Here is a 25,468-nt window from a genome sequence, read left to right as displayed (position 1 = left end):
TTCCCAGACCTGTTCCTGTGCAGAGAATGCTCCCATCAAGCTAAGCATACAGACAGGTCTACAAGTCCCAGACGTATTCGTGTGCAGAGAATGCTCCCATCAAGCTAAGCATACAGACAGATCTACAAGTCCCAGACGTATTCCTGTGTTGTGAATACTTCCATCAAGCTAAGCATACAGACAGATCTACAAGTCCCAGACATATTCGTGTGCAGAGAATACTTCCATCAAGCTAAGCATACAGACAGGTCTACAATTCCCAGACGTATTCGTGTGCAGAGAATGCTCCCATCAAGCAAAACATACAGAAAGGTCTACAAGTCCCAGACGTATTCCCATACAGAGAATACTTCCATCAAGCTAAGCATACAGACAGGCCTACAATTCCCAGACGTATTCCTGTGCAGAGAATGCTCCCATCAAGCTAAGCATACAGACAGGTCTACAAGTCCCAGACGTATTCGTGTGCAGAGAATGTTTCCATCAAGCTAAGCATACAGACAGGTCTACAATTCCCAGACGTATTCGTGTGCAGAGAATGCTCCCATCAAGCAAAGCATACAGACAGGTCTACAAGTCCCAGACGTATTCGTGTGCAGAGAATGCTCCCATCAAGCTAAGCATACAGACAGATCTACAAGTCCCAGACGTATTCCTGTGTTGTGAATACTTCCATCAAGCTAAGCATACAGACAGATCTACAAGTCCCAGACATATTCGTGTGCAGAGAATACTTCCATCAAGCTAAGCATACAGACAGGTCTACAATTCCCAGACGTATTCGTGTGCAGAGAATGCTCCCATCAAGCAAAACATACAGAAAGGTCTACAAGTCCCAGACGTATTCCCATGCAGAGAATACTTCCATCAAGCTAAGCATACAGACAGGCCTACAATTCCCAGACGTATTCCTGTGCAGAGAATGCTCCCATCAAGCTAAGCATACAGACAGGTCTACAAGTCCCAGACGTATTCGTGTGCAGAGAATGCTTCCATCAAGCTAAGCATACAGACAGGCCTACAATTCCCAGACGTATTCCCATGCAGAGAATACTTCTATCAAGCTAAGCATACAGACAAGTCTGTAATTCCCAGACGTATTCCTGTGCAGAGAATGCTCCCATCAAGCTAAGCATACAGACAGGCCTACAAGTCCCAGACGTATTCGTGTGCAGAGAATGCTCCCATCAAGCTAAGCATACAGACAAGTCTGTAATTCCCAGACGTATTCCTGTGCAGAGAATACTTCCATCAAGCTAAGCATACAGACAGATCTACAAGTCCCAGACGTATTCCTGTGTTGTGAATACTTCCATCAAGCTAAGCATACAGACAGATCTACAAGTCCCAGACATATTCGTGTGCAGAGAATACTTCCATCAAGCTAAGCATACAGACAGGTCTACAAGTCCCAGACGTATTCCTGTGCAAAGAATGCTCCCATCAAGCAAAGCATACAGACAGGTCTACAATTCCCAGACGTATTCCCATGCAGAGAATACTTCCATCAAGCTAAGCATACAGACAGGCCTACAATTCCCAGACCTGTTCCTGTGCAGAGAATGCTCCCATCAAGCTAAGCATACAGACAGATCTACAAGTCCCAGACGTATTCCCATGCAGAGAATACTTCCATCAAGCTAAGCATACAGACAGGCCTACAATTCCCAGACCTGTTCCTGTGCAGAGAATGCTCCCATCAAGCTAAGCATACAGACAGATCTACAAGTCCCAGACGTATTCCCATGCAGAGAATACTTCCATCAAGCTAAGCATACAGACAGGCCTACAATTCCCAGACCTGTTCCTGTGCAGAGAATGCTCCCATCAAGCTAAGCATACAGACAGGTCTACAAGTCCCAGACGTATTCCTGTGCAGAGAATACTTCCATCAAGTTAAGCATACAGACAGGTCTACAAGTCCCAGACGTATTCGTGTGCAGAGAATGCTTCCATCAAGCTAAGCATACAGACAGGTCTACAAGTCCCAGACGTATTCGTGTGCAGAGAATGCTCCCATCAAGCAAAGCATACAGAAAGGTCTACAAGTCCCAGACGTATTCGTGTGCAGAGAATGCTCCCATCAAGCTAAGCATACAGACAAGTCTGTAATTCCCAGACGTATTCCTGTGCAGAGAATACTTCCATCAAGCTAAGCATACAGACAGGCCTACATGTCCCAGACGTATTCTTGTGCAGAGAATGCTCCCATCAAGCAAAGCATACAGACAGGTCTACAATTCCCAGACGTATTCCCACGCAGAGAATACTTCCATCAAGCTAAGCATACGGACGGATCTACAAGTCCCAAACATATTCGTGTGCAGAGAATACTTCCATCAAGCTAAGCATACAGACAGATCTACAAGTCCCAGACGTATTTGTGTGCAGAGAATGCTCCCATCAAGCTAAGCATACAGACAGATCTACAAGTCCCAGACGTATTCCTGTACAGAGAATGCTCCCATCAAGCTAAGCATACCGACAGATCTACAAGTCCCAAACGTATTCCTGTGCAGAGAATACTTCCATCAAGCTAAGCATACAGACAGATCTACAAGTCCCAGACGTATTCCTGTGCAGAGAATACTTCCATCAAGCTAAGCACACAGACAGGTCTACAATTCCCAGACGTATTCCTGTGCTGTGCGTGGCATTTTGGAAGCATTCACAGCACAGGAATACGTCTGGGACTTGCATGCTCAGCTTGATAAACACAATCTTTATAGCAGAGGTCCAAATCTGAATACAGCCAGTAGAGTGATACCTGATACAGCATACCTGATATATAGCGTACACTTGGCAATTAAACAACTATTTGAAACACTATGTGGTAATAGTTTTTTTTTTTTTTTTTTTTTTTTTTTTTTTGAGTTCTTGGTAAAATCTAGTCATTTGCATTTATATCATTACGCTTATGTGAGAAATTTGTTGATTCTGTGATTTTCACGTGTAATCTGATACTAACTTCTGCCTTAATGTATGGTATTATGGGTTATGCAATTTTACGTGTTATTTGTGACATCGAATAGTGCACAATGTTTCTATTATAGCATTTCAAATGCTCACATGTTATATCTGTTTCAACTCTAAACTGATACTATGTTATGGTTAAGAAACACATGTTTAATTGTAAAATAAACACAGTATTTGATATTAGTTTGTGTGCGTTTGAGTATGTACACTTCCACAAACCAAATGCTGCGTGTAGGAGGCTGTACACTTTCACAAACCAAAGGCTGCATGTAGGAGCCTGTACACTTCCACAAATCAAACGCTATGTTGAGGAGCATGTACACTTCCACAAACCAAACGCTGCGTGTAGGAGCCTGTACACTTCCACAAACCAAACGCTGCGTGTAGGTGCCGGTACACTTCCACGAACCAAAATCTGCGTGGAGGAGCCTGTACATACACTTCCACAAGCCAAACGCTGCGTGTAGGTGCCTGTACACTTCCACGAACCAAAATCTGCGTGGAGGAGCCTGTACACTTCTACAAACCAAACGCTGCATGTAGGTGCCTATACACTTCCACAAACCAAAATCTGTGTGGAAGAGCTTGTACACTTCCACAAGCCAAACGCTGCGTGTAGGTGCTTGTACACATCCACAAAAAAAGCGTGGAAGAGCCTGTACACTTCCACAAACCAAACGCTGCGTGTAGGTGCCTGTACACTTCCACAAATCAAACGCTGTGTGATGGTGCCACTGCCTTTCCACTTCCACAAGCCAAACGCTGCGTGTCGGAGGATATGTACTTCCAAAAGCCAAACCACTGCCTGTACACTTCCACAAATCAAACGCTTCATGGCTGAGGCTGTGTACATCCACAAGCCAAAACCTGCGTGTAGGTACCACTGCCTTTCCACTTCCACAAGCCAAACGCTGCATGGCGGAGGCTATGTACTTCCACATGCCAAACGCTGCGTGTAGGTACCACTGCCAGTACACTTCCACAATTCAAACGCTGCGTGGAGGATGCTGTCTACATCCACAAGCCAAAACCTGCGTGGATATACCACTACACTTCCACAAGCCACAGTACACTTCCTCTGGTCAAAAGCTGCCTGTACACTTCACAAACCAAAAGCGGCGTGTGGTGCCTGAACACTTTCACAAGCTGAGCCGTGCAAAAGTTGTTCCGTGTGGTGCTTGGGTGAATACTAAATTACATGCCCTTCGGAAAATCTTGCGTTTCATTATAGATGATTATACACGTTGAAATGAGGCAGTTCATCGTCCATATACCAGTACCCGTACGGTTTCTTTGATGGGTGATCACAGTGTTTTGAGAGTCGAATGAGTCGAACAATCGCCTGGACTATCACAAACGCAATGGCGTGTCCGTGGAACATTCGCCGGGACTATCGCAAACGCAATGACTTGTCCGTGGGACATTCGTCTGGACTATCACAAACGCAATGACGTGTCCGTGGAACAAAGCTTTACGCTGATGCAAACACTCTTCATATAGGACATGCATCCCCGCACAGTGGAGTCTGGTGCACACTGATCCCCAAGTTCTTATCTTCTATATACAGGTCTACCAACACGATGGACACCTCACTGATGTTTGACAGGTCTACCAACACGATGGACACCTCACTGATGTTTGACAGGTCTACCAACACGATGGAGGCCTCACTGATGTTTGACAGGTCTACCAACACGATGGACACCTCACTGATGTTTGACAGGTCTATCAACACGATGGACACCTCAATGATGTTTGGCAGGTCTGCCAACACGATGGACACCTCACTGATGTTTGACAGGTCTATCAACACGATGGACACCTCACTGATGTTTGACAGGTCTACCAACACGATGGACACCTCACTAATGTTTGACAGGTCTACCAACACGATGGAGACCTCACTGATGTTTGACAGGTCTACCAACACGATGGACACCTCACTGATGTTTGACAAGTGTACCAGCACGATGGACACCTCACTGATGTTTGGCAGGTCTACCAACACGATGGACACCTCACTGATGTCTGACTAGAACTTTTTCCGACTGTGTGTACAATATAACGTTCGGAGGCGAGACTAATGGCGGCGTCGGGCTGTAATTCGTCAGTGTCGGGCCGTAATTCGTCAGTGTTCACGTCTTTTCAGAAGTGTCAGCAAATACTAGTGCGACACTTACGGGTTATGCCAGAGCGTCACCACACCAAGTCGCGACCGCCACTTAACGTGTTTTCAATTCTTTGATTTTCGCCAAAAGCTATACAAGTTGTGTGGAATAGATGTTATCCGATTTTTTTCTTAATTATTTTATTCAAACAAATTTTAATTATTCAGCTGGATTGCCAAACAGGCTGAGCCTTTATAAATGTCTCTTCGAGTAGAATATTGGTCAGAGCAAATGTTGAATATAAATTGAATGATTGAAGTTCGATTTTTGTTAACATAATTACACATCTTTCGATATCTCCATATACATGCATATCGAAAACAAAACACTTAATTACAACAAAAAATGGTTTATCACAGATTATTATAATTAAACATTAATTATACCGGGCACGAAGACGTCAGCCCGCAGTAAACCGTCCGTCAGCATTCCGCTCAGCTGTACTGAGCCACCGTTTATACTCTGGCTAGCATCACCGGCCTGCCTGTCATATGACGACTGCTTCGACCTTTGACTCTATACGCATAAATATTAACTGTTTATCCTCGGCGATCTTGAGCTCAGTGTTAGAGTCTATACGAGTAAAAAAAACAAAACAAGCACGACTCAGAAACAGCACTCATTTCGAGCATGAGACTTGGTTTATTGGTTGTTCATGACGTGTAGGCCCTGCACTCCTGACATGTAAGTACAATGTAGGTCAATGTTGTATGCATGTGAGGTGCACGACACCTGCCGTACACCTGCCGTACAGTGGACGTCTGGTTCAGGTTATACCCCTCATCTACACCTCCATACAAATATACAAATGAATAGCTCTTGTATGTAATAAATATACACATGCACTCTTGAAACGACTTATTTATTTATTTGATTGATGTTCTACGCCTTACTCAAGAATATTTCACTTATACGACGGCGGCCAGCATTATGGTGGGAGGAAAGCGGGTAAAACTCACGACCACACCCTTGAAATGAGATGACTTCATATAACATGACATATTAAACGATCAATCTGTTGACATTCAGTCAAATTATCAAAACAACCACATACAAACAAAGTTATACAAAATACACTGATCTAATCACAAACGCCATATAGTTTTCTTAGAAAACCACTGTTCTATCAAAATACATATCTTTCCTTTCGCTTGGATGCAAGTCATGCCATGTGCAATATGTTTATAGTGACTTCATTTTGTCCTTTGGAGACAGAATTGCGTTGGTTGTCATGGGTTTAAAAGCATAAAAGTTAAAAATATTACATTAATTGATGCACGTTGTCTGCAAACTAAAAGTTGGTTTAACAAAAACAAATGGCACTATATAGAGCTGACGTCATCACATAGGAGCAACGTCCATTCATAGACATTCGGGTTAAATAATCGCTAAACTTCAAGTTTTCCCACAGAAAGACAACGCATGAAATGAGTACAAATAATATAAAACTGATGATGTATGACCAGTGGTTTGATTACACGGAAATGACATGTATGAAACATTGGTGAAAACCACAAAATATGTATACAAATACAATGTTTTGATGTTTGTCCATGGTGGGATCGAGAGCGCAATAAATTGAAGATATATTTTAACCTATCTTTTCCGTATTTCTATGTTTTGTTACAATCTTAACGGCATGTGCAGTCAATGGAGCAAGTAACTTTCATTCACTACGAAACACCAATATGTGCTCTAGTTTAGCAGAAAATCCCGGCCCTGATTTCTGAAGTTGTAAATCTCCCACTCCACCCACTTACACGTGTCACAGGCCGGAGGACAGAACAAAGATATAAAGGCCAAGAATATAGGAACTATACCGAATATGGTCAAGGATTCAACGACGTTGAATCAATACCAAAAAAGCCCATCCTGCAAAAGAGACTAACGACAAAGCACAGAGAACTGTCGCCTTTTACGGGAGAGTTAATACATGATAGTGGAATTGGGTGGTCAGTTATAAAGGTTTACACAGAGTGAAGCTGTGCACACGACTGTTAAACAAGATAAAACCCAGGTAGTTCAGAAGCTAATAAGCATAGCATTTCAAATGAAAGGAAAATAATCCATCGTCAAAGTAAACAATTTGAACACATTGCTCGTTACCAATTATACCCAGCTATCTCAGCTATATGCATATTCAAGCCAGATCTCTAGGTATGGCCCAGATTAATACATACAGGTCAATATCACATATAGGTCAATATCCAGGCGAATATGATCTGAATCTCTGATATTCCAAAACATGTCACGACCTAATCAATTTTCAGAGACAATGTCCATATTCTCTCCGTTTTCAGCCTTATATTTTTTTTTTACAAAATGGAACAAACGCAAAATTTGCACATACACAAAACACATTCAAAGCAATAAATAAACTTCTATCCCTTAGACGTTAAATATATTAATCCCTTATAATGTAAACAAACAGAGAGTGGACTACCGTTACTGTAACTAATTAGGCATGTGTTGGCAGTCTACGGTAGATGGCTTTTCTCTCCGAGGCAGTCTTATTTCATACACTAGAATTTCCGTTCTTCTCCATCAGTTTAGAGTCGACGTCCAATCTGTTATTGCTACCAGCTACATTCCCCACCTAGGACAACGACAACAACAACAAAACAGCAATAAACAACACTGTCAGCAAATAAAGAGGTGTGAAAGCGTCAAACAGCGATATACAGGGGGGGGGCAAAAGTCTGGACCCATAGGAAATTGTGGTTTATGCTAACAAACCAAGAACAATGAAAGCACTAATAGACAACATCACACAAGAAATTAAAACCATAAGAGGGAATAACTCTATGCTTCGAAACGTGCAAAGACCATGTGTCTCCTGGGTAAGAAAGTGCGTGGAGGAAGGTGGAAGTTAGTTCGAACACTTATTGTAAACTGTGAATTGTTATATAGTAAACTGTCTATGGGTCCAGACTTTTGCTCCACTCTGTATATTTCGCAGCGTGTGCTCCCTGCCAGTGACCGCAGAGCTATGAACAATGCTGAAAATACAAAGTTTATCTTGCTGATAGCATGCAATGTTGGAGGTAAACATGCAATGTTGGGTTAAGCATGCAATGCTGGGGGTAAGCATGCAATGCTGGGGGTAAACATGGGGGTAAGCATGCGATGCTGGGGGTAAGCATGCAATGTTGGGGGTAAGCATGCAATGCTGGGGGTAAGCATGCAATGCTGGGGGTAAACATGGGGGTAAGCATGCGATGCTGGGGGTAAACATGCAGGGAAAGTAATACACCAAATATAAATTAAAGCTAAAAATGAATATAAAGCAAAAACCGAATGCAAAGCAAGAACTTAACACAAAGTAAGACCCTGGACGCGAGGACGTTGAATACTCTCCGTATTCTGTTTGTCAGCATCTGAGGACACGTCCTCCACATAGATGGGGGTCAAACTGGTCAAAACCTAGGTAATCCTTATAAAGCTTTGTGGAACTGGCATCCACCGTCATTATAACAGGTTTCATTAAAACCCCGCGGGAACCATTATCCAGAAAGTTTTTGTTGACGTAGACCGGCTCTGTTATTTCGGCAGCCATATACATGACTTGTTTTCAGAGGACGTCCTCTCCTTGCCCCGCCCACTACGGGACCAATCCATACAGAGCACCAGGCAGTGTCATTCACTTATCTAGTTAGAAACACACACAACTTTGGACAAGGAGCGGAAGAAATAAACTAGCAAGCATGCATGTAGCAACACCATTACATTCACACAATTGGAATATGGAAAAGACAAGAGCTACCTGTTACATACCTCAAACATTCTAACGTATAATAATAATATAAATACTTAATGGGTTTTCGCCAAAAGACCTCGGCGGTTCACATACTACGGGTGAAAGAATCAACAAGAATACTACAAGAATTCTGGAATGCAATTCTCTACTATGTAGCTAATTAATACTGTCATGATTTTTCTGATATCTCTAAATAATAACGCTGCCTTATATCCGAATTTAGTCACCCTGTTCACGGCGTTCTATATGGATGTAAATCGGACAACCACAGTATTACGAAGTCCGTAAAGGTTGTTTTTTTTTTTTTTTACTTGAGTTTTAGAATGACGTTACTGGCCCCCGTTCTGTTCCGGCCTTACCGAGTCGCACTCCACACAAGGCGGTTTGACAGTGACGTTTCTGAACTCGGGGACGTAGGTCAGGAGGAAGAACATGATGGAGATGGCTAGTAACCACTCTGCGACTGTGGATGTCAGGTATGCGGTCCGCACGGGGCCCTGTGCAACAAGAATACCAAATCAAATATCTGGCCATAGGATTACGAACTTGTCATAGTCTGAAGTCACACTTCGTCGTAACTTGTGGCATTATGCCTGAACTTAAATTTATAGGCTGATTTTCTGTTTGGTCAGGAAAGTACAAGACAAGTTTTAGTATCAAATCAATTCTGTTAAAGTAACTTATAATTTTAGCCAGGTAAATTGTTATGAAAGTCTGGCCTAAGAACCAGACTGCTTCGTGACCCTTGGGCCTGGTATTTCCACTCTTGCATTTGTTTGTAACTCCCATGTATTCTGCCTGACTACCGACAACGGTATCTCACCAAGTACCAATGAAATTTATGACATTTACGCAAAATTTGCAAAAACGACCTCAAATTTTACAGACTATGAACTGAAGGGGTATCAGCACATAACTTGGAGAAAGTTCGACCATACAACTACACTTCTCACACATGCAATGTTTCAGACATAATCTAAGTCCACTAGACTAGGCATTTCTAATGTACGTACCTCTTCATTCTTCGCCTCATCATTTTTATAACCTTTGAAAATAATTTTGGAAACGGAAACTGTTTGCATAATCAAGGAAAAGAAATAATGAAATGGTGGTCAGGTGAAATGGAAACCTTAACTCTGGCGCCATTCACGTTTAGAATACACATTTGCTACTAGGAAAGGCCCACCTTTAAAAGTGCGCCTCTAAAAAAGAATTTACAGGATCCTATGATTTTCTTTTTATTTTTGAGTTTGTACTCAATAATTTACGACGTCCGCTACACTAGCTAACTTGTGAAACACCGATACATGCGTCATGTGAGGGTATGACAAGTGAGTCATTTGACTAATTTACATGAATAATAAATTACTTTGACTAATTATTCATGAATTACATGAATAATTTATGTGTGACTAATTCCAGTTAGTTACGTGACTAACTTATAACTCGTTTATTTTTCTCAGTGTGGAAATACTAAACTTGGAGTGAAGGCTGTGAGGTTCAGTGGTTTCTCTGTGAGGTATAAGTCTGGAATAAGCAGCGCTTCTGACAGCTCTTCATGAGAGAACTGACCTGGAATAGCCTTTATGGCTGAGCATTGCATCTGTAATGTCGATTGGGTGGTGGGGTCGTACAACATTTCACAATTACCCGAGCTTTCATAATGGTGGAACTGAGCATCTCTATACATCTAGGTTAAACGGAAGGCAAAGGATACAGGTGATGGCAAACACCGAGATGAGGACGCTGATGAGCAGTTGTGACCAGAAAACCAGGTGTCGTGTGATCCGAGACTCGTGGCGAAGTCTCCAGGATAGGACGGTCTGTATCCAACAGTAGATGCCCCCCACCCCAAAACCTAGGGCAGCCCCCACGTAGTGCGGTCCGCGCATCACTACTGTCTGTAAATAACACAGGATAATAATATAAGGACTGCACGGTTTGTATCCTGGAGAAGATGAAAACAGCCCCCCCCCCCTCCCACAACACACACACACACAGGGGTAATGCAGTATCACTACGCCTGTCTGTTCCGTCCCTCTTCTCCCCTGAATCATCTGACATATATCGCCACTGGCCACAATCCCCAATGACAGGAATCGGTATAATACAGGCCGACAGCTATAGTTAAGTTATATTGATGCCGGAACCAAACGTAACAACGAATTTAGATAGCTGGATCAGCTGTGCAATTATGTCCGTTCAAGTCACACCACTCAAAGTGTTTAATATTTTGCAAAGCAAAAGTTGAAGGCACCGTGCGTGGAATATCGAATAGTAGTTATTAACAAAATCCCCATATTAATCGGTTGAACCATCAGATATTACAATTGATCGGAGTAAAACAACTGTGCCCATAGTTTCAACGGATGAAAAATGAAATTCCGCAAGACGATGCCCTACCTCGAAGTTCGCCACCATGGTCTGGCCGAATGCGGAGAGCAAGCCGAGAACGAGGCAGGTTTTGTTTAAGCAGCTCACGTCTGTGTTGTACACCTTCACCCGGAGGTACCGCGCACACACATTGAGGGCAACTGAAAACGAAAAAAACGCTTCATGAATCTATATAAACCTTTTCTGTGATCAGATGAAACAGTGTTAGTGATGTAAACCTGTTTTACAAGCATCAGCTTGTTTTTAGCATCAGCTGCAACCAAATTCGTAAATCCATACACACACACGGTAGTAATGCGCATGCGCATTCTTAACACAATGTTTAAATATTTATCTTTATCCTTCAATTCAAACCTAGATAACAATTAATATATTATACATGATACATAATCAAAGTTCTTGTGGATGTCATATATGTACTCCACTAATCAGAACAGGGTACATTTCCTCATATATAAGCAATTCAATAACAACAAAAATGGGTTGCTATAATCAAATGCGGACTAGGACCACAAATCTAAGTGACAAGAGCACATTTCAGCTAGAGTACAGTACCTGCGCAGGATAACGCCCAGAATAGCACAGATGTTCAGTAGAGTACCATACTTACACAGAATGGCACCCATACCGAGCAGAGTACCATACTTACCCAGAATGGCACCTATATTGAGCAGAGTATCATGCTTACGCAGAATGGCACCTATAGTGATCAGAGTATCATACTTACCCAGAATGGCACTCAGAATGGCATCCATACTGAGCAGAGTATCATGCTTACGCAGAATGGCACCTATAGAGAGCAGAGTACCATACTTACGCAGAATGGCACTCAGAATGGCATCCATACTGAGCAGAGTATCATACTTACCCAGAATGGCATCCATACTGAGCAGAGTATCACACTTACCCAGAATGGCACCTATATTGAGCACAGTATCACACTTACCCAGAATGGCATCCATACTGAGCAGAGTATCATACTTACCCAGAATGGCATCCATACTGAGCAGAGTATCACACTTACCCAGAATGGCACCTATATTGAGCAGAGTATCATGCTTACGCAGAATGGCCTCCATACTGAGCAGAGTATCATACTTACCCAGAATGGCATCCATACTGAGCAGAGTATCATGCTTACGCAGAATGGCACCTATAGAGAGCAGAGTACCATACTTACGCAGAATGGCACTCAGAACGGCACCCATACTCAGCAGAGTACCATACTTACCCACAATGGCATCCATACTGAGCAGAGTATCATGCTTACGCAGATTGGCACCCATACTGAGCAGATTATCATACTTACGTAGAATGGCACCTACATTGAGCAGCGTACCATAATTACGCACAATGGCACCTATATTGAGCAGATTATCATACTTACACAGAATGGCACCTATATTGAGCAGATTATCATACTTACGCAGAATGGCACCTATATTGAGCAGTGTATCATACTTACCCAGAATGGCACCTACACTGAGCAGCGTACCATAATTATGCAGAATGGCACCTATATTGAGCAGATTATCATACTTACACAGAATGGTACCTACACTGAGCAGCGTACCATAATTACGCAGAATGGCACCTATATTAAGCAGATCATCATACTTACACAGAATGGCACCTATATTGAGCAGATTATCATACTTACCCAGAATGGCACCTATACTGAGCAGTGTATCATACTTACGCAGAATGGCACCCATACTGAGCAGATTATCATACTCACGCAGAATGGCACCCATCTTGAGCAGAGTATCATACTTACGCAGAATGGCACCCATATTGACCAGAGTATCATACTTACGCAGAATGGCACCCATATTGAGCAGCTGACCGAAGATTCCACGCTCAGGAACTTTGAGACCCGTGTAACTGTGAAATTACAACAGAAACTACTGCTGACAATAACTGACCATCTCGAATAGTGTCTCCGCCATATGTTCGCACTTCAGATGCATGCTTAACAAATACAAAAACTATGTTTAGAAATCACATCATGCTAATGTATTAAGGATACATAATATATTAATTTATTTAAACTGGTGATGCTTCATTATTATTAAAGAATTCTACTATTTATAAAGACTAAGTCGACGCCTATTCTTTAAAATAGATTGAGCAGAGTACCATACTTACGCAGAAGGGAAAGTTTGTGGTAGACGGGAAGGTTTGTGGCAGGCGGGAAGGTTTGTTAGAGGCGGGAAAATTTGTTAGAGGCGGAAAGATTTGTGGCTGGCGGGAATGTTTGTGGCAGGCGGGAAGGTTTGTTAGAGGGAAGAAGGCTTGCAAGAGGTCGGGAGGCTTGTGTGAGGCGACAGGGCTTGTGACAGACATGAAATGAAGACATCACACATATCCCTGATAAAATGACAGCCTTTCGCAAATCTTCTGACTTGACAAAAAGTGAGAGTTGGATTCGCGAACTAGTAAATGTAATGAGGCTTTCTGAGCAATATAGTATATAAGACTATAACATCTTACCTTATGTAAGGAAATCCCGGGTTCACATGCCCCAGTCCAGCAGCCACGCCATACCTATAGACATTGACAATGTAAAGCTAACATTTTACGGTTATATGGAAATAAATAAATTATAGTAATATCAACTGAAGCTTACGTGAAAATGGAAACCCCTCCAACACTGATGAGAGGATGGCAGATGATTGGGATAAAGATAAACCCTATTTGATTGGATGTATTGTTTAATGGAGGTCATTTGTGTCCAGTCAATGGTCAACGATGAGTCTCTTGTCGTACAAATCCGTTTTAACTGTCCTCTTCAGCGACTAAGATCAACTGATGTTTTTGACGGACACACACACACAACTAGCTGGAAGAAATACTCCTGTCAGATCACTTATGGCTACAAATAACAATTTTATAGATATATTGTCTTATCAAGAACATTTTAAACGTGAAAAGTAAAATTCATAATTTTTTGTACAGAATTTACTTATTCTATATCCCGCCCTATCTCTGCAGAAATGTTTCTGTTTCAGTTTGATTGTATTCCCTACATCATTAATATCTTTACCTTTTGTTCTACCTGTTGCATTAGTCTAATTGCGTTCTGTCTGAGTTATTATTTTACCAGTTTTACTCTGTTTTCTGTTTGAGTTATCAGTCATGTATGCGTGGCTCTGAAGCGCATCTACTCACGTGGTGAACACAGAGGCCAGCAGGAAAATGAAACTGACGATAGGCAGCAGGAACAAGCGCCTCTGTATCTGGATGGAGACCATGACTGTAAGCCAGAAAGACAAACGGAGTTGCGTCATTTCTATTCTGTGACCTAGGATATTTTCCCCTAAGTAAATAAACTAAGGTCAGACTGAGATAGTAAAGTGAGGCGGATCTACCCGAAAGTCATAATCAGCAATATATTGACCTAAAATAAGGGCTGTTAAAACACGTAATATAAGTACTATTATACGCCTTATTATAAGAGATGTTAAAACGCCTAATATAAGTGCTTTTAAGCGCCTAAAATAAGAGCTGTTAAACACTTAGCACACCAAATATAAGTGTTGCTAAAACATCTAAGGTGTTAAAACACATAATACAAGTGCTGTTAAACACCTCATATAAGTGTTGTTAAGACACGTAATATACGAGATTTTAAAACAAATAATATGAGTGTGTTAAACACCTAATATAAGTGCTGTTACGACACCTAAAATAAGTGTTGTTAAAACACCTAATGTAAGTGTTGCTAAAAAACAACTAACATCCGAGCTGTTAAAAAACCTAATAAAAGCGCTGTTAATACACCTAATATAAGAGAAGGTAAAACACTTGACTAATAATAGACGTTTTCACGAATATTAAATGAACTAATTAAAAATGAAAATAAATTGATTAAGAATGAAAATAAATTGATTAAATCAATAAATAAAAATACATACATAGTTATTAATCTAGCCTGAGCGGGAGCTGCACAATTCCCCCTCCAAGTGGCAACTTACACGTGTCCTGTAGCAATAAGGAAATATGGACGTCCCTCCCAGAATAATGTGTTAACCTCAATTGTCATTCTGGAAATCTCTGTATGCCTATATGCATGCGACAAGTGCATTTACAAACTGCAGCGCCACTCCATTACATGGTCTTACATGACTATTTATGTTATATGCCATTTCCACTTTGCACCGTGTCTATAGTGAAGAAATGACTACAGTTTACAGAAATGAATGACGCTGTGGATCAGAGATGTGGATTGTAGCGTTGTTTTCGTAGTTAAAACCGGCTTTGTCACTGGTCTGAGTAGATTACGCGCATAATTCTGCTATGATTGTTTTTGTCGGATTCATGAAGCAGACAGATTCAGTGTACCATCGTTTGTTATGCAGTCAGAATTCCATATTTTAAACGCACATATATCTTCGCCCATATCGAAGATTGTAACAAGTAGGCGCACTATTTGCACTGTCTATGCATGCGCATTGCCCTGTGCTAACTTTGTACATACAGAGCATGTGATGTACATACATGTACATATTCGTCGGTCTTGTTTTTCTTTTTATATAATTTAATCATCTGTTTGTTTTAGTCGCACTGAAATCTGCGGCGAGTCAAGTTTGGATTGTATAGGGTTGGATGGCTTGCGCGTGGGCCTACCCCTCATTCAAACACCAAGCACTGAGTAGTCATACATTAAGAGCGCATTCTAGGTTATATTTACATGTGTTTCAATACCAAATTTCAAATCACCAACCAATTAGCACTATACCAGACATACACCCTCGAAACTCGCCACGTATATACATGTACCCTGTCCCGACAACACTACAGGCCTACGTGATAGTTCCATTTATGTCACATTCGGCACGCCTTCTATTCACTCCATGTTCACCCACTACGGCAATTGTGTAGCTAGACATAAATGTGTTAATTCGAGAAAATGATACTAAACTGAGGACAGGCATGTCAGTGTCTGTACACACGCCTATGATAACAGGCGAATCCATTGCACCCAGGTCTGTTATAAGCGGCATGTGCTTCTAACCCTGAAGGTTCACGCTATGAAACGCAAACAACTTTTATCATTATCATGCTACCAATCAACATTACTTCCGATTTCAGAGAAACCGCACACATCAGAGTTATGTGTACCACTATCAACTATGTCACACGTGATCATCAGAATAATGTGTACCACTATCAACTATGTCACACGTGATCATCAGAGTAATGTGTACCACTATCAACTATGTCACACGTGATCATCAGAGTAATGTGTACCACTATCTACTATGTCACACGTGATCATCAGATGATTAGTTTTGGGGACAAGACTCCGGATAACCTTTGACCTCATCGGGGACCAGATGGATTTGTCAGATGAAACATGAACACAAATAGGATTTGCTGACGGTGATGAAGAATCTGTCTAGCCATATATATGTACATTGAGGGAGAGTTAGAGAGGAGGTGAAGTTACACAATGAATGGGACCATGACACGTGGGCGATCTTCGCACGCCCTGCATGACGAGTTCCGCCCCGTAAGAGTATTTCGTCTTTTCCATTGTTGACACTTGTACACACAGCTGATCACACTTGTCACATTTATCATCGTTAATATGGCTGTATCATGTCTCTCAACACGTCACCGTCATATACCAAATATTCGTCAGATGTCCTACACGCGATCCCACGCAGGACCCACCAGACCCACCCAGCCCAGGGTACACATCAGGCCACACAGGCCTACACATCCATCAGGTTTTGTTAGACCCAACACTTATAGCCATTTGTGCAACTCTAAATGTAAAGGCACACGTGAACAAACACGATGATAGGGCTTACAAAGTACAGAGTAGTCCAACAGGCCTAGCGGATTTTCAACAAATACATGTATGGCGTACACCATACAACAAGACAAAACACATGCGTGGCGTACACCATACTACAAGACAAAACTTTAGATGAATACATGTTTACACTTCCATGTCTCTAGGCTTATTCTGGGATTTCCTCCAGCCAAGTAGGGCTATATTTGACAACCGTCGCATAATTTGTAGGTAAAAAAATCAATGATGTCAGTTAATCCCTACAAGTAATTGGTAAGTAATGTTCACATATTATACATTATCAACATCAAAATAATCAAGGTAAATACATTTTTACAATTTCAGCTTCATCTTAATTTGGGCTTTCTTGGGGACATGAGCTGATTTGGGGCACCCATCACGGGTATGAAAAGTTGCAAGCATTTGACGCTGTATATGGTAACAGTGGTATTCATGTCATCACTGTATGGGAGAGATAAAGCTGTGTACTGGCGTCCGGTTCGTCACTTCATGTCTACAGCCTTTCATACCAGGCCTCCGATTGGGCTACATTTGTGACGTTCCATGACTTTATAAACGCCTTGTTCAAACAATTTTCATGGCTATATATTGGCCTTTTCTTTGTGGTACAGGTCCTCTACCTTTTATAAATTATTCACTGCTTTTTCTTTTCAGTGAAAATGAACACTACCTACACTGCCTGTGGGTCTAAGGGCCTGGAGGCTATTTGTGTACATTACTTGCGTAGGTCTAGCGACCTTTCGTCTGAATTCTCACAGTTACAACGAAGCCGTATCCGACTTGCCCGGAGTCGGTTGTGCTAATTACCAGATTACTGATATTCTACGAAGGATTGTCTAAGATGGCGAGAGCGAATACCGGTGAAAAATGTTACAGCATGGACAAGTCAACCGGTGAGCCTGCTACTGACACTGTATCGCTTGCCCCAAGGCATTTACGGTGGACTCGGATAGTCCACCTATACCGGCACCCTCAACATCTCCATTCAGTTCCGTTGAACATCTCCTAATTGAAAATTCTGATGATTTATGACTGAGCGTAACAATACCAAACCTACCTTATAGACAACAAGCTTCACGGACACCCTCTCAACAGGACGTCAAACTAAAATGACTGTAGATAACCTACAAGTTTTTGTCGTTTTCATCCAGACCAGCGGTTCAACAGTTGAAGTACATCCGGGAATTCCCCCTGCACGGTGCATCCCCTGTGTGACGTCATTCACAACCACAGGCATGCGTTATTTCCTTGCACCCCAAATCGGATCGAGAGACCATGGAAAGCATGGCTCAGACACTTAAATATGATGATTTTTTAAAGAGTTACAGTGAATATTACTAATTTATCTCAAATTACCAAACACTACATTTCATTTCTGCTTAAGCCACGGCGCCATGAGGACTTGAAATATGCCACGCATTATATATAATCATTTATAGGAACAGATTGTATTTTAACAGTAACATATGACGCACGAGTGACCGTTATGTGTGGCATTTATGGGTGACCATTGTTTTCTGACCACTGTGTGTGTCCATTAGGTGTGACCATTATGTGTGATCAATATTTATGGCATTTATAGGTGATCATTATTGCGTGATCATTACCTGTGGCCATTATGTGTGACTATTTTATGTGATCATTATATGTGCCATTTATAGGTGATCATTATTGTGTGACCATTACCTGTGACCTTTATGTGTGACCATTATATGTTACCATTATGCTTTAGCTTGCATGTTTTGACAAGTAGGCCTATAAATTAAATGGCCCTTCCCGGTCCATCCAGTCAAAAATGTGCCACCCCTTGCATGTGCTCAGCCCCACATTTGCCTAGGTTATCCTTTTGACTTTTAAAATATAGGCCTATGGAATTGTTTGCCTATTGAATTCACTTTGTCGATTCTCAATTTGTCTGACGATACTAAATTTGTCTGACTATGCTAAATTTGCTTGGTGATACTCAGTCTGCCTGTTATAGGTTTACTTTATTTATTTCTTTATTTGATTGACCAGTGTTTTAAGTCGTACTGTAGAATATTTCACTGATAAATACGACGGGCGCCGACACAGTGGTGGGAGGAAACCGGGCTCAGCCAAGGGGAAATCCACCACCATCCGCGTGTTTATAGGCTTATTGAGTTCACTATTAGATCTATATAGCCTATCAATAGTGTCACCAGTTCCAAGAGTAGGGGTGCCAACGATCCACTGGTGAACAGAAAAGTTGACCAGAACCTCAGCATGCTTTAGTTCACTATGCTGCATGTGGTGAGGTTTGCCGCCGATATTATTAACGTATTTGCGGGACTGCAAAGACATTGGAACCACTTTAATACATGTAGATAGGCACCTTCATGAACGAAGTTTTAATGTTATAGAAATTTATTTAAAGTTTCATATGCTGTAATGTGTTCCAAACGGTATACCTGTGTACCAAAATATACACATCTGCTATTTGACAGTATATCAAAGTCTAAAACAGAACAAAAAACGGTTATAAATTTGTAGGAAATGACCAAGACGAGCGAAAACTCGAACTTGATCTGCAACGTGCCATAGTAACGCCATGTTGCATGCTTCAGTAGTATACCTTGGAAAAAATGCACGAAACTGTTCGAAACTTCCAAAGAAATATTATGTCACCAAACATTGTATGACAGGCTATACAACACTAAATTTTATTTATTTGATTGGTGTTTTGCCCTGCACTGCAACACAGAAACATAGTTGTAAAAAAATAAATGGCGCGGAAATGCAGGGAGAGAGTTCAAAGATACAACTTCTTATAAGATATAATCTGAACTGTTTAATTATTGACTTCCATAAAATAGTAGCACGTGTGCGTAAACTGCTTCCGGTAACAATATACATGATACACAAGAAAAATACTTTAACAACCAGCCCATCTGACCTGGAGAAATCAATATTAATATCCAATGTATCGTCAAACCTCAACTATGCATTAACTCTATGCGCCCGCGGCAAGAAAATAAAATATTCACGTATAGGCTTATATATTATTAGAAACAAAAAAGTGAGGTAGGGTAATCGATTTGGTCATTTGTCTGGAACGGTGGTTCACGGTGGTTTCAGTTATGACACATATAAAAATTTTAACATGTTTAATTCCCCCCCCCCTCCAACACCCCCACACACACCGTGTGCAACACACCGTAACGTATTTCTCCTCACCAGTCAATGCCGTTCTCAGTAGACGTGGCACGTGACCCCAAGCCCACTCACCCGCGTCACCACGCGCTCACCTAGCACTCACCTATAGCAATCACAAACCGCTCACCAGCCAATTGAGGCGGTTGTTGTGTATTTATAGGCTTGTACCCATGTGGCAGTGCATCCCATCTAGGAATATCAAATCTGACAAGACTGGTCAAAGGTGAAACCTTTAGCATTCCTCCAGGAAACTCACTCCCCTCACTTTCTATTAACGCAAGCGAAAAGTGGGTTAGCTCCTCCACATATGCTTCCTACTTGTTCACAAAGCAACAATATGGGGTAGAACTTCTCTCAATCTAAATGCATTGAACGAGGTAGAGTGGCAATACACATTGTGTAGACCTATACATGTGTGATACCTCGTCCATACACACTATGTGTTCATACTATCAGGCTATAAACCATCACCAGCAGCTATCTCGGCGTATAGGACAAAATGGGTGAAGGATCAAACTATACATGTATGTACTCTATTTCAGTGCTGCCGTGCATCACAGTCTCAAGACAGAGCTGAAGGTATGGGATATAACGAGTACGGGGAACATGTACAAACTTACACTAATTCTTCTAAAATTTGGGACAGATATTAGTAGTGCTGAAAGCAGAATATTACATTTCTTTACCAGCCTTTTGGAAAAGTAAAGATATGAGTATGATGTTCATCAGATGGCATAGCCATGTGAAGAAAAGAAACTTAATATTCCTGTTAGAATTACATATATATATATATTGGCTAAAATGAGCAGACCAGGAGCCAAAATTTTAGAAGAAATAGGGTGATCTTAATTCATGAACAAAACGGCTAAACGTACAGAAAACACTGAGTGTACAAAAAAGAAACAATGGTTGTACATAAAGCAAACGGTGAATGTGCATATGGAAAACGGGACCTATACATTTAGCACACAATGATTGTACATATAGCAAACCATGGTTGCATGGCAAAAATGTTGCTATTGTACATATACGAAATCATGAATGTACAAATAGCATGAGATTGTACATATGGCAAACAATGAGTGTGTGTATATACAACAATGAATGAATCCAGAAAACATAATCGGTGTATGTTAATGGACATATGCATAGGAAACAATAAGTGCACGCACTGGAAACAATCGGTGTACGTTTAGAGGTGAATGTGACACACATAATTCCAACGGCGGATTCAGCAGTTTTCTATGTCCGAAAAGTGTCTCTAATTTCTGTTGGTTGCTTCACAAACCAGAAATGTGATCGACTCAGTTCGAGGTTAAAGTAGAAATATTTTATCCCCATTTTAGTCTGTATACCAAATTTGGGGAGAAAATGGAAATTTATATTTTGGATATAATATATTTTAAGAAATATGGAAAATGAATTAGTTGTTGATGTTGCGTGAAGCGTGAAGAGTTGTGTGTGAACTGAAGCTGTAAGAGCGGTGTACAGCAGAAGAACACAGTTATCGTCGTCATCTGCCGAATGTACAGTGTACGCATTCATTCAAATAGAAGTACTGAGAAAGGCGTGGCCATACAAACTGGAACAGATGCTATAGATATCGGACTAATTTTGATATGTATAAACTGACATCATAAAAACCGTGGCACAGTATGTGCAAGTCAGAACGGCTCAAGAACCCGCCTTTCTTTAGGCCTTCGTCATTCACGTGCATATATTCAAAAACATACGAATTTACGTACATACTACATATTTGGAATAGAATTTGTGCAGACTCCATGAATGGTAGATTTACTGGATATACTAACGTCTGTTCTTAGATAAACAAAAAGAACATAACACAAGTCGTTATCCACCATAAACATAATCTGGCCTTGGAAATGCATCCAAACAATATATAGATTGGGCCTCGCTACCGGTGCAGTGCTTTCCTGTCAGATCACACAGTTTCCCATACACTTGACCATCGTAACGCTTTGACCAACAATCCGATGAATAAGTAAATATGTTTACATGAATATGAAAAGATCGATCTGGACATCATATTTGATACGATTATACATATGTATCTGTGGTATAAGTCATGCAGACAGAGAATGTGCATTCACGTAATTGTCTCATGCGTGTGTACTAATGAGGTGTTAATTGTATCATCATATCAATTTAATAGTAAAAAAGTCTCAAGATAGCATTATACAATTATATGTGATAGATTGCATTAGATTGTGTTTGACGGCATTTCACAAGCTTCACGTGAAGAGAATTTGTTACATCCCCAAAGAACTATAACTGCACGAGGAACGTACATGACAAATGCTAAATTAACACATACGTAGCCTAATTAATACAGAGTATAGACATATGATGTGTGAACCTATGAACACTTTGTCATATCTTAGCTGGCTAAAACCACACAGTATATGATAACGTCACCGGATCTACATTACGGATATAAAGTTCTTACCTTTAGAGGCTCCGTGACACTGTGTACGTTGTGGGACTCCACGTGGGTGGGTGGTTTACAGCTTTGACTGAAGCCTTTCGTCAGGGTTAGAGGAATTCACAACGTTTATACATATATACATACAGTTAAGTCTCCTCCGGTCCAGGAACTCTCTTGTGTACATTCAGTAACGTGTCCTCCGGTCCAGGAACTCTCTAGTGTACTTACAGTAACGCCTCCTCCGGTCCAGGGACTGTCTCATGTACATACAGGAACGTCTCCGCCGGCTCAGGAACTCTCTCGTGTACATTTAGTAATGTGTGATCCGGTTCCGGAACTCGGTCATGTACATTCAGTAACGTGTCCTCCGGTCCAGGAACTCTCTCGTGTACGTACAGTAACGTCTCCCCCGCCCCAGGAACTCTCTAGTGTAGATTCAGTAACGTCTCCTCCGGTCCAGGAACTCTCTCGTGTACAATCAGTAACGTATCCTCCGGTCCAGGCACTCTCTCGTGTACATTAATTCAGTAGCGTCTTTTCCGGTCCAGGAACTCTCTCGTGTACATTCAGCGTCCCCTGGGGTCCAGGAACTCTATCGTATACATTCAGTAAAAGCTGTTACGCGTTCCAGACTGGCACATCCCAGTATACATGTCCCTGTGCCGACCTCTGAACTCCCTGCCACACTTGGTCCTATCAGCACTGTAAACAGCTCATGTCACCCACCCTGTAGCAGTAGGTACAGTTTGGCGTTAATAACTGACGGACAGCACCGTCCTACATTGAAATGTCGCCGCTCACGATATGTAGAGTACGTATACACAGTACCTCTCCTTACAGCAAACAGGCCTGACCTCTTTCATAGGATAGCCCTGGTCCGCTTCGTACAGCCCTCACTACAGCCTCCATTAAAGATTCACCACTGCGCGAGCATTGTAGTTCTGTGCGCTCACAGTAGTAGATACGCCGATAACTGCCAAGGTCGTGTCCACTCCCACAGTCACCACATGTAAGTCCTGAGATCTGCGAAAACTGCTGACAAATGTACGGAAGTTAACAATGCCAGCTCTACCGAGCTGCCTTAAGATATTAGGCAGGCTACTGTCAGATCGAGCGGCGAGTCCTCCCCAGTCTGGGCGATGGGAGAAGGGTACTGGTGGACTATAACGTCTTCAAATACCAATAACTTGAACTGACATTCCCGATACCCCAATCTCCTCCTGCAGACTCCATTGGCTAGTTTTCAAAATACCGACTACCGGTATACTGCATATCCTTAAAGCGACGAATGACGTTGTAAGGCTCGTGTGCACGTTGTGTTAATTCCTTGAATTTGAACATTTACATATTTAACCATGTGTGAAGTAGACCTGTACATGTATATGGTTATAAGCTGCAGGGAAGTGTATTAATTAGGCCTGGATATCATTTACTGAAGCTGCATAACACGGAACATTATAATCCTGTACAATATACTCTACATCAACGGCATATATATGACCATTCAAAGTCTGGAATGTACAAATTAAGGAGGAAAATAAGATTTACATGTTAGCTTGTAAGTTGTATTAATGGTAGACAGAACCTTATGGACTTACATAACTATATAGAGTAGATCCTGGGGCGAATATAACAGATCTTATATTCCTCCCAGATAGCTCTCTAATATACGAGCTTATAACGGTAAATCCATTACAGGTTTCCTCAAAACGTCATAATATTGGAACATCGCTACCGCTACTATATGTCTACTATATATGTGTTCTAACACAATTATGACCCAATCACAGTATAATTCCTTAAAATAGTCGTTTATTTGTACTGTTCTTTACGAATTAATTTTTTTTATATATTAAAATCGTGTCGAGAACAATGAATTAAAAGCCGGAATAGGCCTACTCCGGTTGCCGTGTAGATGTCCAGTGTAGATGCCCATGCAGTCTAAATGTCCAGTGTACATACCCAATATAGATGCCCGGTATATCCAGTGTAGATGCCCTGTGTATATGCCCACTGTTTATATATGCCCAGTGTAGATGCCCAGTGTATATATCCAGTGTAGATGCCCAGCTTAGATACCCTGTGTATATGCCCACTGTTTATATATGCCCAATATAGATGCCCGGTATATCCAGTGTAGATGCCCTGTGTATATGCCCACTGTTTATATATGCCCAATGTAGATGCCCAGTGTATATATCCAGTGTAGATGCCCAGCTTAGATGCCCTGTGTATATGCCCACTGTTTATATATGCCCAATGTAGATGCCCAGTGTTACCCAGAACATATGCCCGGTGTAGACGCCCAGTGTAGATGCCCGGTATAGAGGTCCACTGTATACGCCTAGTGTAGATGCCCAGTGTAGATGCCCGGTGTAGAGGCCCAGTGTGGATGCCCAGTGTAGATGCCCGGTGTAGATGCCTAGTGAAGGTGCCAAGTGTAGATGCCCGGTGTAGATGCCCGGTGTAGATGCCCAGTGTAAATGCCCAGTGTAGATGCCCAGTGTAAATGCCCAGTGTAGATGCCCAGTGTAGACGCCCAGTGTACATACCCAATGAAGATGCCCGATATAGATGCCTAGAGTACATGCCCAGTGTAGATGCCCGGTGTAGATGCCCGGTGTAAATGCACAGTGTAGGCCTAAATGCCCAGTGTAGGCGCCCAGTGTAGATGCCCGGTGTAGATGCCTTTTGTAGATGCCCAGTGTATACGCCCAGTGTAAATGCCC

At 41.7% G+C, this 25,468-nt stretch overlaps 1 protein-coding gene across 2 annotated transcripts; it reads right to left on the bottom strand.

The window, feature by feature from the left end:
* Window positions 1–5,750: 5,750 nt before the first annotated feature.
* On the bottom strand, window positions 5,751–23,826 carry LOC135467782 (DNA damage-regulated autophagy modulator protein 2-like). Of its 2 annotated transcripts, none has more exons than XM_064745628.1 (9): window positions 22,761–23,826; window positions 14,467–14,551; window positions 13,789–13,842; window positions 13,112–13,179; window positions 11,305–11,435; window positions 10,619–10,802; window positions 9,915–9,973; window positions 9,261–9,398; window positions 5,751–7,740 (listed from the first exon to the last, which is right to left on the bottom strand). In XM_064745628.1, the coding sequence occupies exons 2-9, from the start codon at window positions 14,547–14,549 to the stop codon at window positions 7,660–7,662; spliced, it is 798 nt and encodes a 265-aa protein (XP_064601698.1). In that variant the 5' UTR covers window positions 14,550–14,551; window positions 22,761–23,826; the 3' UTR covers window positions 5,751–7,659. The 2 variants fall into 2 exon arrangements, with proteins under 2 accessions (XP_064601698.1, XP_064601699.1); XM_064745629.1 differs by lacking the exon at window positions 22,761–23,826 and adding an exon at window positions 18,177–18,806.
* Between the last annotated feature and the right edge of the window lie 1,642 nt (window positions 23,827–25,468).

Source organism: Liolophura sinensis, chromosome 6 (assembly GCF_032854445.1).
Source record: "Liolophura sinensis isolate JHLJ2023 chromosome 6, CUHK_Ljap_v2, whole genome shotgun sequence".
Taxonomy (NCBI): domain Eukaryota; kingdom Metazoa; phylum Mollusca; class Polyplacophora; order Chitonida; family Chitonidae; genus Liolophura; species Liolophura sinensis.
The sequence above is the reverse complement of the archived record's forward strand: the minus strand, read 5'-3'. Positions and strand labels throughout refer to the sequence as shown.